Below are 17,442 nucleotides of genomic sequence, written 5' to 3' on the forward strand. Positions count from 1 at the left end.
ACACAAAGACAAACAGCACTCTGACAAGACACATTCAACCCCCCCCCCCCCCCCCCCACACACACACACACCCTGGTCACTGAGACTCAGGGGCTTGTCTAATGCAGCCCTCATTCTCACAAGCCTCTGGGGCTTCAGTCTGTTGCTGCTTCAGCGATGCCAGGGAGCCCTCCACAGATGGTAAGAGATCTCTCTGACTGAGCTCATCTACTGACCTACATTGTCTAAAGGCTTCACTGTAACATTCTGTGTTCATGGTTGATGTACAAAGCTGGAGGTGTTTTAAAACGTTGAGGATGGCAGTCAAGGCTGTGTAGCATTTAAGACTTCAAAATCAATGTTAGAAAAGAGGAGGGTTGTTGAACTGAGTAAAACTGAAACACCCTGGTAAAAACTGCATGTGTATAAATGTTTGACCCTGAATGTGTGTGTGTGTGTGTGTGTGTGAGCAACTGCAATTCTGACTCTGTGAGGTGAATTTGAAGCAGTCTGGACCTGGTAGCTGTGTCAGTTCACTCTATCTTCTGAAGCTTGCGATTGTGTTGCTGCCAAGAACATGTCACAATTAAACTGGAAACACTGCAGTGGAGTGTGAAACTTGTTTGTTCTCCTCGGTGTAATACTTTAACCTACTCACTATCATTACTCTTATTGTCTGTAGACATGCTGTGCTTAAACACAAATCAGCACCTTCAAAAATGACATAAATGACTGTCCGGACATCTTTTGATTAATTTATCAAAATCAAGTTCCTGTCCCGTTATTTCCTCTTCTAGACCATGTCAGCAGTGACTGCCCAGCCACTCCCCTTCAGGCGTCTAGAGCGGGAAAAGCATATCGAGATGCTCTTTAGGGCCTTTCGTGGGCGCCGGAGGCCCCGATTGGATCCCCAAGACTTGCCTGGGTCTCGACCCCAACAAGGCTCACCAGCCTTGGGGTCTAATGACTACAGTCAGGGCCTGGGCCATGGGGATGTAAGAGAGAATGGCCACGTGGGAGCCGGAGAGGTTGGAGGTCCAGGAATGCAGCTGCATGGAGAACAGTGGCCTGGTGCAGGCGCTGGAGTAGAGGGTCTGTCGCTGTTTAACTCTGTCAGCCAGCTTCACATCACAGCCAAGCCAGAACTGCAAGGTTGGTACACTAGAGAGAGAGATAATGTAGCCATCTCAAGGGTCGGTACAGTGAGCAATTAAGCACAATGGATTGTCATAGATTGGGTACAGTGATATATCTGGTCATGTACATCTATATTTTATTCAAGCAATTGGTGCAGATGTCTTATTGATGTCTATGTTTTCCATGTGTATAGCCTGTAGGTTTTTTTTTCTCCTACTTTTGCATACGGAATGTCTGTCTTTTCTGGCCTCAGCATGGGTGAAAGCACAAACCAAAGTTTCCACTCTGTGGGACAACAAAGTTCACCTTGAATCTTCTCCAGGTCCTCAGTGCGTGCCCCGCAGGACCTACAGCATCACCAGCGGAGGCAGCAGAGAGCAGCTGTTTGTAGCTGTGGAAGGTAACACATCGACACTGTCCCTGTAATCCACCTCCCTCTCTACTCAAAAAGGAGTAGAAGACAAGCTGTTTACGTGAACACAGTACATCTTCCCCCCCCCCCCCCCCCCCCCCCTCCGTCTCTCCTGTAGAGAGTTCCTGTGTGTGTCTGCAGTGCTGCGGTCCGGCTCGCTCCTGTTCGCTGAAAGGCTTCGACCCCCAGGCTCGCCAGGTCTTCCATTTTGAGAGGCCCTTCAGGGTGGACGCGTGCTGCCTGGGCTGCTGCCTGATGGAAATGAAGGCCTACACTCCCCAGCACCAGCTCGTGGGCACAGTCAAACAGAGGTAGACGTGCATATCCCCCTAGTACCCCAATCCAGTCCCCACCCACTGAGCCCTGTGCTTGCATGGTTGATACCCAGGACTGTACTGTAAATAGCAGGCAGATTCTCCCTCCCCTCCCCAGCGGGGTGTGGGCCAAACTGGGGGAGCTAGACCACAGCTGCCTGGCTGGCTAGACCCACCCAGATCTGGTTGTGAAAGACTGAATCACTCTTCAACACTCTTCAGCGGTAGCTCCTGTCACTCCCATTCGCTAATACAGCCACACAGATCAAGGCCCTGCCACCTCCACTAACCCTTGCAGACACACACACACACTCACACGCTCAAACAGTGCCAAGTATTACCCTGGGGGTCAACTGAGGTCTCCTTTGTGTGTTTACCAGAGCTTGCATTCAGTGACGCCTGAATTACTCTCTCCAATTAACAGTAGTTTGATCAAGGCTCAGCGCTGTAACTGTACTGGAGGTTGTCTCTCTGATGTCCTGAGGGGAACCTGCTGTGAACTCTTAGATGAACACCAGGCAGTTCTGGGGATGCAACAATGAAGCATGATGGGAACCTAGCTCTGTGATTGATTGCTGATTGTCCTGGGAGGAGTTGCGGTATGTTGTGTGTGTGTGTGTGTGTGTGTGGGAGTCTTCGTTGGGACGTATGGAGATGTGGGTGTGTTCTGTGTATTATGTGCAGGATGTAGGGAGATGTGTGTGTGTTCTGTGTATTATGTGCAGGATGTAGGGAGATGTGTGTGTGTTCTGTGTATTATATGCAGGATGTAGGGAGATGTGTGTGTGTTCTGTGTATTATGTGCAGGATGTAGGGAGATGTGTGTGTGTTCTGTGTATTATGTGCAGGATGTAGGGAGATGTGTGTGTGTGTTCATCAGCTGGTGTAATCTGCAGATGGAGCATGTTTACTCCTCTCCTGGAAGTGTGTGACTCTGAAGGAAAGTCCAGTCTGAGGATCCAGGGCTCCTGCTGCCCCAGTCGCTGCTTCGCCAACCAGGAGTTCCAGGTCTCATCGATGCCTCTATCCATACATTCATCCATCCATCCATCCATCCATCCATCCATCACCTAACACTCTTGGCTTGACTTTCTCATTAATTTCAGTGTGTTACATTCTTTTTAAAGCTTTGTCAGTGAAAAAGGTCATTACTAGTGATGTTATTTTTCAAAGGTGATCTCAACAATTGGGGAGAAAATTGGCACAATATGGAAGAAGTGGCCTGGGTTTAATGAGGAATGCAACATGGATCATGAATACTTTGGAATGCAAGGTTGGTTACTTCTCTCAACCGTTTAAGTCACCTCTGAGTTCAATAAAGAGTTCATGAAAGTATGTCTTACCTCTACAGTTCCACAGGATATGACATCAAACACCAAACTGCTTCTGTTGGGTACTACCTTCCTGTTGGTAAGCTTGCTCCACCTCACCATCTAAAACTTATACGTTGTGTGTGGAGATATTCTAGTGTTAGATGTAACATTAGTTCCATGATTACCTGCTGATGGCGTCAAACTTCTCCATGACTCTTCTCTTTCTGTAGAATCACATGTTCTTCGAGATGAGTTGAGTGGTCTGGGAAATCATCCAGTGAGAGATGAGCAAACTCATTTCATCAAAAGTGGACCGTGAGAATAGCAGAGGCCCCCCAACGACCATCCCTCTTACAGCTTCTCTCGTCGCCTCAGCGGCTGGGAACAGCAAGCTGCTTTGCTGGAGTTTCTTGTGTACAGCAGTACAGGACGACAAGGCCTCCTAACTCTCCACATTCCTGCTGCATCAGTTATCAACAAAATGGAACTCATCTGAAGATTTATCAAAAGTCCTCGTAAGAAGGCTAAGTGAAAGTTGTGAAAGACCTGGTTTTGATATCATTCATGGCGGTCTTTGTCGTCATATTGAATTAATTGAACACAGCCTCTTGGTGTATGCATGTGAATACAAACAGGCACATGTCCATGCCCCTCTGTGTATGTTTGTGAATCCAGATCTTTTTGCTAACATACAGGAAGTCCCTTGCAGGCCTTAGAACATGACACAGCACACAAGTCCTTAGCAGCAGATGCATATTTGACATTTATTGCTATAATCCATCAGGTGTAGATCGTACAGTACTTTAGCTTGTTTTGACACACACACACGCACGCAGACTTCCAGCACCACACACCCAATCCCAGGCAGTATGAACAGGGTGGAGATAAAGACTGAGCCTCAAGCCCTGATCCAAAACCAGCCCCCTTTTCCTGGGGTCGAGTCAGCTGTCTGTACGGGGGGGGGTCAGGCTGGCTGATTTGAGATCAGTGTTCCAGGGGCTTGTTACATCACAGCATGGTCTTCATTCTGGACCACCATACCCAGACTCTGAATTTACTGTGGAATCTGAAGAGGCAGTTTGACAGGTTGAAAACAATCTGACAGAACACAATTCTGGTTTGGTTGGGGCTTGAGGCCAGGCACAGTGATATAGGCAGCTTGGCAGTCCACTCTAAAGAGGCCAGTTGACCCTCCACTCCATCCAGCCTGATAGTGGGTCACTTCTTTTGGATTCAACTTCCAGGTCAAAGGTGAGGAATCAAAGATTCCTTTATGTGATCTCTCAAAAGGCCAGGTTTTTTTTTAGAAATATATTTTTGTACACAATAATGATTCTAGTTTCAAATGACCAGAGGCGATTGTAGTTAAAATACTGCGCTATAATAAAATAACTTCTACAGTACTGCAACCCTGTTTGTCTTACAGTCCAATAAAACACTTCCCATACATTTTTCTGCTGTACATTTAAAAGTCTAATAAAGTGTGATTGTTGGTTACACAACTATCTATTCATGTCAGCAGTTTGGTTGGTATATGTTGTAGAATCGACTGTCCCGTTAACCAGCATTGGACAGATCACCAAACGTTTGTTGCAATGTCTCCCTCAGGTGGTGGATGATAGACATTGCGTCTCACATTAAAAAAGACATCCACTTAGATTTCATTAGTCTCTTGTAGATTATAAAAACATACACTCTCTCTTTCCCCAACAGGCGGCTTGGCTCCATGTCTTGTTGAATAGCTTTTAAGTTTAGTTCCAATAGTTTCCATGCACCATGGAAAATAAGGAATGGTTTTCTTGCCACTGTCCCTCTCTCTCACCCTCGCTCTTTCTCTCTCTCTCTCCATTTATAACAGTGCTGATTCTTATAGAGGTATCCTTCTCATGAATCTTCATCCATACGACACCACACCCTCATCTAAACACAGGAAAAACAGAAAATGATTCAAATGACATCAGCAAAGGACACAGCTAGTAAAGCTGTGGACGAGTGTACCGTGTGGTTAGGGTACACAGAGACATGCCTGGTAGGCAACACAAACAGCTACCTAGTCTCGGCAGAGCCACAGATCCAGGAACTAGCGACCACCGCTAGCGTTCACCAGCCCATGGAAGTCCTCCCAGGCCCTAAGGACACACACCCAGTGATTCAAGAGGTTGGCAAAGCCTTTGGTGGAATGTCGGTGTGTGTTAGCCCAGAAAATGTGAGATATAAACATACTTGATGCTGTCTGTGTGTGTCTTGTACTCCATGATGGTGTTGGGGGGAAGATTGAGCACCCTGCGCAGAGTGTCTCGAATGCGGGCAGTGGTGGCCTGGTCACTGGCCGTCTTGTTCCAGATGGAAATGATGTCTTCCTGAGGAAGAAAGGACAAGAGTTCAAAACGACTGCAGTGCAAACCAAAAAGATTCAATCAGAGCATATCAGCATGCGTGTGCCAGTATATCTTTATGCATGTGCGTGCTTTTCCATATGCCTGGTTCTATGTGTGTCAGCATAGCTGTGGGCATAGGCGGAAATCCCCATGGGGATAGGGGGGACATGACCCCCCTATCCCCACATGACCCCCTTGTCCCCCCCCCCAATAAATCACTATAAACATAAGGACATTTAAATAATATTAATAATATATATTTAACATATTACAATGTAGGTTATGTGTTACAGCAGTAATTTTGGTGTCCCCCTCAGGAATTGCTCTTGAGAAAATGTCATATAATTGTCCCCCCCGAAATTGCTAGCAGATTTTCGCCACTGGCTGTGGGTGTGTGCGTACCTGGAAGCGCACCGACACCACGGCTCCACAGATCTCCTCTCCCACCATGAACTGTTCCCCCAGCAGGGCCAGGATGAGGTTCTCCCAGCAGCGCGAGGCCAGCCCCTTCCTCAGCCGGATGATCCACTTCCCCCCCATCTTATTGGCATCGTCCTGGTGAGGGGTGGAGAGGCACACAGGTTCATTGTAATGGAACCCAACTAATGAATGACTTTTCACAATTACTTCTTGCATGTCCAGCCTCGTGTCATTACAGATCTTAATGATAATCTATCGCTCTTTACCGAAATGGTGATTGTATACAATGTTCATCCACAACAGTTGAGGGTGCACGTGCTCTTCACAGATTTGTTTCACGTATTTAGCTGCTCAGTTTTTCATGGCTAAGGGAAAGCTTATGGGCAAATGGACTCAATTGACTCCTACAGTAAAGTCAGTAGAATCCAGTAAAGTACCCACTTCCCACATGGGTTTGATGCCTTCCTTGAAGAGGTGGAAGTCACTGTGACCAGTCAAGTCTCCAGGACGGACCATGTGACTGTAGAAGCGCCAGAACTGTTCCACCTGGAGACAAACAGTGGTCAGACAATGTACACATTACTATCACTAACACTGGATAGACATCATTGTTAACACGTTACTATCATTCACTAACACTGGATACTAGACAACATAGTTAACACATTACTATCATTCACTAAGACTAGTTTGACAACTTAGATAACACATTACTGTAGTTCACTAACACTGGTTTGACAACTTAGATAACACATTACTGTAATTCACTAACACTGGTTAGACAATAGGCTACTATAAATATGTTACTATCATGTTGCCCAAACCAGCACTATGAGTCACAGAACAGGCCACTCAGACAAGTCCCTCTTCAACAACAGTGCGTGTGTGTGTAGAGAGGGCAGGCCGGGAGCGAGGCTGACAGACCGAGGCAAAGCTGCCGATCTGCTTGATGTTCTGTTCGTAGCTCTGGGTGCTGCTGGGCCGGCCGGGCGTGCGTCTGGAGTACCAGAAGGCGTAGTTGTACTGGAGAGGGTGTTCTCCTGCTCCTGGTACCGCTATCTGAGGATAGAGAGTCACCCTCATCATCATCATCCTCATCATTCCACACATACACACTCATTCAACAGACACATAAAACACACCTTCTTTTTGGCAGGGTTCTGGTCCCTCTCCTCCTCCTCATGTCTTTCCTTCTCACAGTCTTTCGGTGAGCCGTGTTCCTGATCGTGGTCCCCACTATCGTCATCTTTTAGACTGGGGAGGAGAGTAGAGAGGTAGGACAACATAGAGTACTGGAGAACGAGTGAAAAGAAATGCGAAATTTGGTTTGGAGTCTTTTGCTCAAAGCAAGGTGTGGCATTTGCCTCACTGCATGGTATAAAATCATTTTCTTTGAATGCCAGCGCCAAAGCCCTAATGACAGGCTGCACACACACTAAGAAATACACCCACGTACGCACTACACTTTGAGTGAATGGGATATATCAGCGAGAGTGGCTGCCTCTGGTTTAAAATAACTGAAAAGTACCACCAGCGCACGAGGGACTATTTGCAGCCGACTATCCGCGCACCTGCCCCTGCCTCTCAACTACTTGCAAGCCGAGGATTCAGGCACGGCCCATGGGCCCTTAACGCCATAAATACTACCGCAAAACGAAGCATTCCCCGATAGTAACGGGTGATTTCGCTATCGTCTTGCATCATAACTTTTACGATAGCTGTCAACTGCATTGAGACAAAACATGATAAGCACTCGTGTGTTCCCAGACCCTGCAAGACTTCAGACCAGAGACACACCTCTTTTTCTCCACGCAACTGAGGACCAGTACTTAGTTTCCCTGGCGATTTTGCATTTGCACTTGCAGCGGGGGGCTCATTCTACGCTAATTATTCAAAACAGCTTTGATTACTCACGCGTCAAATTTGTTGTTCATTATTTTCTATGTGGGAGTCTTTCGGAGTCCGACCACAGCCCCCTGAATTCCGCAGGAACGGCGGCGCGCACGACTGATGGAGGTGCGCGCGCGTACTGAAAGTTGACTGCCATGAATAGAACAGGGAGATTCAAATCTGAAGGAGGTAAGATATTAGGTTGACTGAGCAGTTTGGTTAACTGTCACAACAGTTTATCAGTTTTCTCTCAGCTCCATATTGTAGAGACACACACACACACACGCACGCACAAACACACAAACTGACATACTGAAGCCTGCCTCAGTCTGTTCGTGCAGAACTAAAACACTGGGAACATCTTCATAAGAGCCCACCGCCTGTATGGGGCTACATCCCTACATTTTACCCTTCCTCCCTCCCAACAGAGACAAATCGGTTCTAAGGTTGGGGTTTGGGTGGAGATGGACGGTTCATTGTCGTGGGGGGGGAGGGAGGGAGTACGATAGGCTGGGTGGGTCTCTGTCTGGGGCAGAATGAGTGGGAGTCATGCAGAGTGGTGTGCGATGTGGGCTGTTGTGGTTGGGGTGTACGGTGAGTAGCTCCATGAGAGAGCTCCATGAGAGGGCTCCATGAGAGAGCTCCATGACAGAGCTCCATGAGAGAGCTCCATGAGAGAGCTCCATGAGAGAGCTCCATGAGAGAGCTCATTGAGAGAGCTCCATGAGAGAGCTCCATGACAGAGCTCCATGAGAGAGCTCCATGACAGAGCTCCATGAGAGAGCTCCATGACAGAGCTCCATGAGAGAGCTCCATGAGAGAGCTCCATGAGAGGGCCCTTTGTCCCCCACCGGCGGGGCTGGACGGCAAGCGACTGAGCGAGCAAGAGAGAGAGAGAGCGGGAACGGGCCTCTTCAGTAGCGGCTGTTTGTTTACACCGGCCAGCCCCGTCATCTCTCATTAGCAACGCTGCCCACGACGACCTCTGATGTGCTAACCATTGCTGAGTCCATGGGTGTGTGTGTGTTTGTGTGTTTGTTTGTGTAGAGAGAGGGAGAAGTTCTCCTTTCCTTGTCGGCCCAGGATAAAGAGGTTTCGCGGAGTCCAGACACATACACATAAACACACTCACATGCACAGCCGCCCGCATAAACACACGCACACACGTGCACACAGACACCTACATACACACACAGACATGCATTTCATTTGGGGCTCGCTGCCTGCCCTCGCAGACACACATACAGCACACTGCTCCTGCACTCTGCACAGCCCCCATGGAGAGGAAGAAGGAGGAGACCGATGTCTTTCATAGCGAGCCAAGAGAGGAGAGGAGGACCCAGGTCAAAGAAGAAACGCACGTCTCCCATGGCTCCACATCAAAGAGAGACACACACTCACACACACAGGCAGGCAGGCAGAGAGAGAGAAAGAGAGAGAGAGAGAGAGAGAGGGTGGAGGGGGGAGGTGGGGGGGGGGGGGGTGAGGAGGAAGGAGTGAGAGGTGGAAAGGGACTGAGGGAAACAATCAAGAATGTGCTGCCATCTGCTGCCCAGTGAGCACACACACACACAGAAACACAACACGGTCCATATTCCATGAGAGAGCTGGAATTCTCTCTTCCACTCTCCTAAGACGAGGACACTACACTCCTGCCTCCTGCAAACGTGTTGTAAAACCAAATAGTGATGTTGTTATTTGTTTTACAACACTTTTACAAGGAAGTGTGTGTCCTTGACTTGTGCTCCTATGTGTGTAATAACTTTGCATCTCATAGCTCGGAATATCCAAATCACACAAAGGGTCACAGAACATGTGATAGCGTCCAAACTGGGACAGGGTGTGCCTGTGTTTTTAGTCATTCATGGTGTTGTAACGAAGATTAAGGATTTTATGATCGAATCAAACCAAATTAATAATGAAGTTAGAGGTTTATTACACTGCGTGCTACTATGGTCGACCTTCCAACTGCATATCTGAACAGGAAGTCCAAAGAGGATAATATAAAACCTATTTACAAGCATCTCAGATGTTCTCTCCTCCTTCCCACCCTCACTCTCTAATGTTCATACACATGTATGTCTAACATTGCTTCATAAGGTATTCCACATCAAATGCTTTAAGTGACACGTAACAGTCTGTGTGTGTATGCGTGTGTGTATGTGTGTGTGTGTGTGTGAGAGAAGGGAGAGCTGGAAGCAGCTCTGTGTCTCCATGGTACATCCACCCACTCAGTGCAGTGAGAGTAAGAGGCAGACTAAGGCAGAGCGCTGGTCTATTTCAGGCCTTCAATACGTTGTGATGTTAGGCCTGCACTGCACTGCCTGAGAGCCCAGAGTGACTCATCCAGTCCTCCACACTCTGTTTCTCTGCAGCAGGCACCATGGCATCAGTAGAGGAACATCACACCACGTATGTGCAACATCGTCCTTCCTTCTATCCTCTATTCTACCATCTTCCTTTTTTCTCATCCTGAGGTCCTTGTTGGCTCTTCCAGCTCATTTATTCATTTAACCCGTTATGTTGGTCTCAATTTGTCACTCTCACATCATCTTGTGTCTCCTAAACATCCAAGACTATCTACCGAGCATCACAAACTGTCAGATGGACAGCTGACCATTCAAGAACACAGGGAAATGTCACAATATCAACCAAATGGTGTTTGCCATTCAAGTCTTTGCCCTCTACAATCACCGTGGTAACCACATCCTGCATAAAAGCACACAGAGGAAGTGAAGACAGTTTGCTTCCTGTTGCTCAGTCTCGAGCATTTGTCATTTGACTACCTTTTCTAAGACAGGGATTCCTGCTCAGACAGAAAGCTTGCATGAGTGGCTCTGTTGACCTTAATGTGTAGCAGCAGGCAGAATCAGGTCAGCTAGCTGTTGTGTCTCTAACATACTCGCGTTCATATGGTACAACATGCACGTGCAGAATGAATATAGGTGACATCACGTGGATAAGGGCCTTTCGTTTCCCGTAAACTGATGATGCGCTTTTGATATCAAGGTTTATCTTCACTATTTGGTTATGGCACACAGTAAAAAATAAATAGCTGGTTCTCAACTATCAGTATATGATGCCACATGGCACATGTTATTGTTATTTCAAGTGCCTCGTGCCTCCATAAACCAGTGGTTGTTGTGATACAAAAGATAAGCATTTGTAAAAAATCAAGGTTATTTGTGAATATTTCCTTCCCATACGGGCTATGGGTGTAGGAGATAAGCCTAACGTGATTATGGCACCAAGATATAAAAGTTCAAAGGGGGCAACTGTTGAAACACACCAGAAGAAGATACACAGAAGTGAGAAAAAGAATGAAGAATCCGACTCTAAGAAGAATGAAAATCAGTGCAGTAGTTGTGGTGGTGGCCTTGTGCCACCTATCTGTGGGTGAAGACCAAGGCACAGCTGAGAGCAGTGGGAGACCCATCACCCTGCCACTGAACGACCTGGGAGGAGAGGCCAGAGAGAATGAAGTGCAAGCCGCCGGAGAAGTTTTCTTTGAGGGATCAGACACAGTAGATAGCCGGCATTCCTGCAACTCTGAGATCCATGCTGTGCTGCGACAGATGAGCATTCTGATAGCAGATCAGAAACAGGAGCTGAAAGCCACTAAGACCGTGCTGGAGGCCACCAAGACCGTGCTGGAGGCCACCAAGACCACGCTGGAGGCCAGGCTGCAGGCCAGTGAAAGAGAGGTTAGATTCCTGAAAGGCGAGCAAGGTAACAACAATATGACATAACAATAGTAACAGTCCATTACAACAACATAATAATAATATTGAATTGTTAGCGGGCTATTCAGAAGTAATGTGTCACAGTGTTGTGAAACCATCTCAGTCCTCATTTGTCCTATTTATCTATGTATTGCAGAAAAAAAGGTGGCCTTTGCAGCCTCTATTGGTAATGTGGGGAATATTGGCCCATTCAACACCGAAATTACACTCACTTACAAAGATGTCTACACAAACAGCAGGGGGGCGTATAACCCAACCACAGGTAGATACAACTCAGTTTTATTTTCAAGTTAGATTCATTTTTTTTGCCAATCTCAATAAAAACAGCAGTATTGAACTAAGATAGATTGGTAGACATGTAACTCTTCTGTCCCTTTCTTACAGGAATCTTCACAGCACCAGTGAGAGGAGTCTACTATTTCAGTTTTTCTGGCCACAATATATCTTCTAGACCCATGGGGTTACGACTGATGAAGAATGGGGTACAGATGGTAACTGTGTACAACCACGTTGCTGGAAATCGCTATGAGACAGGAACCAATGGCATCTCTCTGGAGCTGAATGTAGGAGACCAGGTGTATGTAAGACTAAGAGAAAACACATGGATCTTTGACAACAGCAATAACCATAGTACGTTCATTGGTCATTTGATATTCCCGCTTTGAGGAATGAGATATCTTATTGGTTGAAAATAAAGATCATGTAATGTGAGTATGGAGAAATGTAGGCAGTAATGCCATGGTAAAGTGTAGAAGTGATATGGTCACACTTTAAAATGCAAAATTGTTGCAACATCACATTTAGATTTTAGATTTAAGTATTGTAAAATAGTTGTGTATAAATATGAATACATATTTTTCAGACATTTAACAAGGACATTTGTAATGTTTTGTATGTTGTGGATTACTCTCTCATGCATTTTACAAGCAATAAGTTGCACATGTTTTCTCAAGCATTAAAAATATAAACAACAAAACTCAACTCCATGTCGTCATGAGCTGTACAGGAGCTTTCATCAAGAGATCTTAAGAATGTTCTGGTTCATTCCTCTTCATGGCCACACAACAGCAACATACCAACAATAAGACCCTTTAGTACTCTCCAGTCCCAATAGCACTGGTGAAGAGAGAAGGAACTAAGTGATTATGTGAACAGTTACCTTTGGACATGTGTAACTATCAAGGAAATGCCATGATACTGTATGGTATAGACTAGGAGCTAATAAATGAGTCAGGGGGATTAGAGATCAAATATTCTCCTTCCACAAAAAATACAGCAGGTTTGTCATTTAGACTGTGATTCCAATGCAGATTCCTAAGTCAATGTCATACCTATGCCAGGATAGGTCCCTCGTGTGTGCGTGTGCCAATGGGATTGTCTCTCTGCCTCTACAATGTTTCCTCTGAGACCTAACCGTATTGATGCTATGTTTAGGTAACAGTGACGACAAAGTTAGGGTCATATGATCTTGCTGGCCCCTTTTCCGCAAATGAAATTATACACGGAGCCATCATATCCACTGCAAGTGAAACCGTCTCATCTTCCCTTTCCTCTCTCCCTCCATGCCCTTCGTACACACTACATGGGTACGTGTAACCAAGAGTACTCTCTGGATCTGGGGTACATGGTTTGTGTCATGGATTCCTGGCCAATCACATTCAGAGGTCAGGCAGTAAACGCTTTCCACTTCACTGAGTGTGACCCATCTCTGCATGGTTAAGAGGAAGTGTCACAACACACCAACAGCAGGCCTAGCAGCGGTTAGACTCTAAAGGAAGACAGGAAATCTCAAACTGACCCACCTCTGGCCTAGGATTCCACACAGATAATAAGCTACTGAACACTTCTGATAAGCAGACATGTACAAGCTATATAACATCATCACAAGGGGATGTCAAGTACTTCTTTTGTGGTCAGTGGGGTTCTAGTTGTGGTATGTTCTCATTCACATGAAAGGAGAATGTTTGTGGCACGGTGCCTTTCTACCCAGACTGCTTCCACGCAGGCTCCTCTGGGACATGAATCTCCTCTACCAGGAACACCAAATTCAGGTCACACTGCATTCTGTCACTCTTCAGAAGGCCAGATCACCACACAGAGAATATGGAATGGAAATAGCCATTCCTGAAATAATGCCTTGATTCCCTTTGTTGACAGTAATGGCCAACCATTGGTTAATAATTAAGTGACAATATACCATCAGATACACAACAGCTGCTGGCTATTTAGCTAAACCTGTTTTCATGGGATTTCCCCAGAGCACAGGGGAGAGGCAGTATCTGTAGGTTGGTTTCTGAGACACAGGCGAAGGCATGTAACAATACATCAGTCAGAATGTTTGGGTCACTGAGTTCATCGAGGAAGCTGTGTCTTGGTGATGCGGAGAGCAGGTCATGTGATCATAGCCCTCCAGGCAGAGGCCATGTTGGCTGCATGTCCTTGTGAGGTATTCTTGACAAGAGAACAAGACAAAATGCAGATCAATCTTGCACCAACTCCTATTTACTCACATTCTATCTCTGTTTCTATCACACTTAGTGCTCTTGCATAATGCATACTAATGACACTACAGGTCCATAGTAATGGCTGGTGTGTTTCTCCTTGTCGTAGCTTATTTAGATCAGACCCCACAATATAGTGAATTTATTTCACCTCAATATGGTGATGACTTCACCTCTGAATGTGATAGGATTTGTAAAAACATTGCACTAAAGTTAGGTTGAATGTGCTTCAGGTTGGTTACAGACAGAGAAAGCACTCTCTGTCCTTCTCTACCATCGAGAAAATATTTAGACCTGTGGGTTGAGGGAAATGGCTCTAACCAGCACACCCACTTACTGGAAGCCCTGCCCACTACCCAAACAGTGGTACATAAATAATATACTCCTAAAGTTGTATAGTATTTTAGTGAAATAATATGTGGTGAAATGTGCATATTATGCATGGTATGCCTTATGCTGTGACCTTGAATCTAGGCTCATTCAAAAATAGGCTAATTGTTCAAATGAATATTTTTTCTTCACTGATACAACATCATTAATCTTATATTAATCTTATATTAACTAAAGGCAAAACATCAGTTACTGGTTCTACAAAAAAGTAGTGTGTTAGGATTCTGCAAAGATTTTACAAATAAAGTACTGCATTAAAATGATCCGATAAAATGTCATGAACAAATGCATCAATGTCTTTGAATGAAATAAAGAAGCCACTAACCAACATGTTACATAAAATGCTTTATGTATTAAAAGTCTTCCAAAGCAGATAGTTGAATGGTAAAAGGTTTGTCAGAGGTCAAAATTACAATTGAGTCAGAATTTCACATTTTAGAAAAATAAAAAACAAAACAAAAAGAATAACACAGACATGGCTTGCAATTCACTGAACTAAAAGACATACTGTAAGTGGTTTGGGTTGTTTTTTGTTTTTCCTGGTAAAGTAGTACCATTGCAGAAGAGCTGGCCAAACCATGGCGTAATACAACAGTTGGTCTACATCAACTTCCCAAATGAAACAGATTTAAAAGGAAGTAGGCTTCATTTAAACACCCTCTTTCACGACGATCAACTGAGAACAAAGGTAAAGTTAGTAAAAGGAAATGTAAAGATTTTTTTTGTGATTGCCATTCAGAGTCTCTGTATAAGGAGAAGGGGTCATCAGTTGGCACAGTCAGTTGTTTTCTTCGGAAGGCACTCGACATGGGGCTCGGTCTCCCCATGTCTGGACAATAACACACTACAGGTCCTTAGTTACGAACACTGAAGAGGGACAGTGTCAACAGAAGTGCAAGTCTTATTGTTAGATCCACTAATGTTTTAATTACAATGCACACCTTTCTCTCTCTTTAGCTGTACCACACATCCGAGAGAGGGTAGAGCTGTTCAGGTTTTGCTGTAGCAAACTTGATCAGGGATGGTATTTTGGGGCTCAGACGTTCAGGTGTAATTCCAATCACCTGTGCAAGGCTTGACTGGCTGGGGTTTAGAGTTTCATTGAACAATAAGCAAATAAGAACATTTTACTTATGTTTCTGGGATGTTTTCCTTCAGTCTACAAGAATCCCCTAAAAGTGACCAACCCCTGTTATGCTGGGGGAGGAGTCTAATATGTTCGTCCAATACTGAAGGATCCACCCAGAAGACATGTAACAGTACAACTCAACAAAAATCAAATCACCACACATTTTCCAAAACAGAGAACATGACAAGAAAATAAGTGTCTCTCTTAGGTTTCACAATAAGACATTCCCCTTGAGGCACATTTCCAGAGAAGTGTCATATACAAAGCTATAAAAATCAAACATTCAAGTACTTTGTCATGTAAACACTTATCAGGCTATTTACATAATCGATTGTTGTATTCGTCGTCGATTTGTGTGCAATAAGACAACTGAGGGAAGCTTCAAATACTAATGACCTAAAGACACTGAGACCGTGTCTTTAGTTATCAACAAGTTTTCAAAACAGGGCTTGTTCGATGCTCTTGACTTTTAGGCCTTATCGCTCGGATTCACATATCTAGCAAGATAGCTATTTATGTTTTCTTAGAGAAGAATACACGAACAACACTGATCAGTACCACTAGGAACAGCAGAATAGTTCATTTGTCTGACGATTTCAGCGAAGAGTTCGTCCACCGAGCCTTTATTTTTGGCAGAAGTTTCCATGAACGGGCAATTCCATTCCTGAGCCAGCGCCTTTCCCTCCCCGGAAGAGACTTCTCTCTCGCCTTCCAAGTCCACCTTGTTTCCAACCAAGATCATGGGCACTCGCTCGTATCTTTTCACGCGGATGATCTGATCCCTCATCGGTTTGATATCTTGGAAGCTCTGTTGGTTGACCAGACTGTAGACCAGAATGAATCCCTGACCGTTTTTGATATACAGATCTCGCATAGAGGCGAATTGTTCGGTTCCTGCCGTGTCCAGTATCTCTAACACGGACGGAGACGAGTCCACCTCGATCTCCTTTCTGTAGAAATCCTCTATTGTTGGGTCGTATTTTTCGATGAAAGATCCCGTCACAAACTGAACAGTTAAAGCTGACTTGCCCACTCCACCCGAACCCAAAACGACCACTTTATACTCCCTCATGGCTTCAGAGAGCAGACGGCTCCTTTCCACGAATCCTCTTTCCAATCCCAGTCCCACCCGCTGGCCGCCCCGATGTTTTCAACCAGGCAGGCAGGGAACGAAGGCAGCTCTCTCTGGTCAAATCCCTCGTCGTGAAAGCTTTCGAGGATTGTCTCTAAATATCCAAGACTAATGAATCCGTGGAAAACGACTGTTCCAGGACACTAATAATATATATTGCTGCACATTTTGTTGCTTTTCGTATACAACGGCGTTGGAAAACGTGATCACTTCTCTCTTCTTGTCTTGCGTTTCCTGCCCACATTCTCAGCGCAAGCCAACTCGCGTCACGAGCCAAATAGTTCCGTTTCCCCGGGTTAACCCTTTAATGTGAGATCACACATGTTTGATTAAAACACTGAATGTGAACATCTGATGCAAAAATAATGACACGAATTAAAATTTTCCATGTTTCAAATGTAAATACCAGTCTAAACTTAATACGCAAGCTATTTAATACGTGTAAGCCTACCTACAGCCTTCATACATTCACAAATCTAGGATTTAATGAGATGGTCATTCTTTTCTTTAGCGAAAAAAGTTAAACTGCGGTAGATGGCTCGTTATACGGAAGAATCATATTCATAACAGGCATGGTCATTTAGCTAGCTTTCTATAAATTCGGACATAATGAAACCGATTGATGGCCATCAAACATAGCTGTCTCTAGATGGTCAAGCGCTACCATTGACTTTTAGATGTGATCAATTAATAATTATCATTAT

General features: G+C 45.2%; 3 protein-coding genes across 4 annotated transcripts; 1 reads left to right on the forward strand and 2 right to left on the reverse strand.

The window, feature by feature from the left end:
• Nucleotides 1-66: 66 nt before the first annotated feature.
• On the forward strand, nucleotides 67-3,498 carry LOC134036763 (phospholipid scramblase family member 5). Its single transcript, XM_062481840.1, has 8 exons — nucleotides 67-180; nucleotides 777-1,131; nucleotides 1,439-1,516; nucleotides 1,647-1,839; nucleotides 2,739-2,850; nucleotides 3,016-3,115; nucleotides 3,194-3,252; nucleotides 3,386-3,498. The coding sequence occupies exons 1-8, from the start codon at nucleotides 157-159 to the stop codon at nucleotides 3,410-3,412; spliced, it is 948 nt and encodes a 315-aa protein (XP_062337824.1). The 5' UTR covers nucleotides 67-156; the 3' UTR covers nucleotides 3,413-3,498.
• An 875-nt stretch (nucleotides 3,499-4,373) lies between these two features.
• Nucleotides 4,374-8,001, reverse strand: eif4e2 (eukaryotic translation initiation factor 4E family member 2). 2 transcript variants are annotated; one of them, XM_062481333.1, is made up of 8 exons: nucleotides 7,868-8,001; nucleotides 7,096-7,207; nucleotides 6,878-7,012; nucleotides 6,395-6,499; nucleotides 5,936-6,088; nucleotides 5,379-5,515; nucleotides 5,206-5,284; nucleotides 4,374-5,075 (listed from the first exon to the last, which is right to left on the reverse strand). In XM_062481333.1, the coding sequence occupies exons 1-7, from the start codon at nucleotides 7,885-7,887 to the stop codon at nucleotides 5,236-5,238; spliced, it is 711 nt and encodes a 236-aa protein (XP_062337317.1). In that variant the 5' UTR covers nucleotides 7,888-8,001; the 3' UTR covers nucleotides 4,374-5,075; nucleotides 5,206-5,235. The 2 variants fall into 2 exon arrangements, with proteins under 2 accessions (XP_062337317.1, XP_062337316.1); XM_062481332.1 differs by lacking the exon at nucleotides 7,868-8,001 and having other exon boundaries at nucleotides 7,096-7,245.
• A 6,808-nt stretch (nucleotides 8,002-14,809) lies between these two features.
• LOC134036506 (ras-related protein Rap-2b-like) lies at nucleotides 14,810-17,028 on the reverse strand. Its single transcript, XM_062481491.1, has one exon. It carries the CDS (start codon nucleotides 16,676-16,678, stop codon nucleotides 16,130-16,132), a length of 549 nt encoding a protein of 182 aa, XP_062337475.1. The 5' UTR covers nucleotides 16,679-17,028; the 3' UTR covers nucleotides 14,810-16,129.
• Nucleotides 17,029-17,442: the final 414 nt, after the last annotated feature.

The sequence above is a fragment of the Osmerus eperlanus genome, chromosome 16 (genome assembly GCF_963692335.1).
Source record: "Osmerus eperlanus chromosome 16, fOsmEpe2.1, whole genome shotgun sequence".
NCBI classification, from domain to species: Eukaryota; Metazoa; Chordata; class Actinopteri; order Osmeriformes; family Osmeridae; genus Osmerus; species Osmerus eperlanus.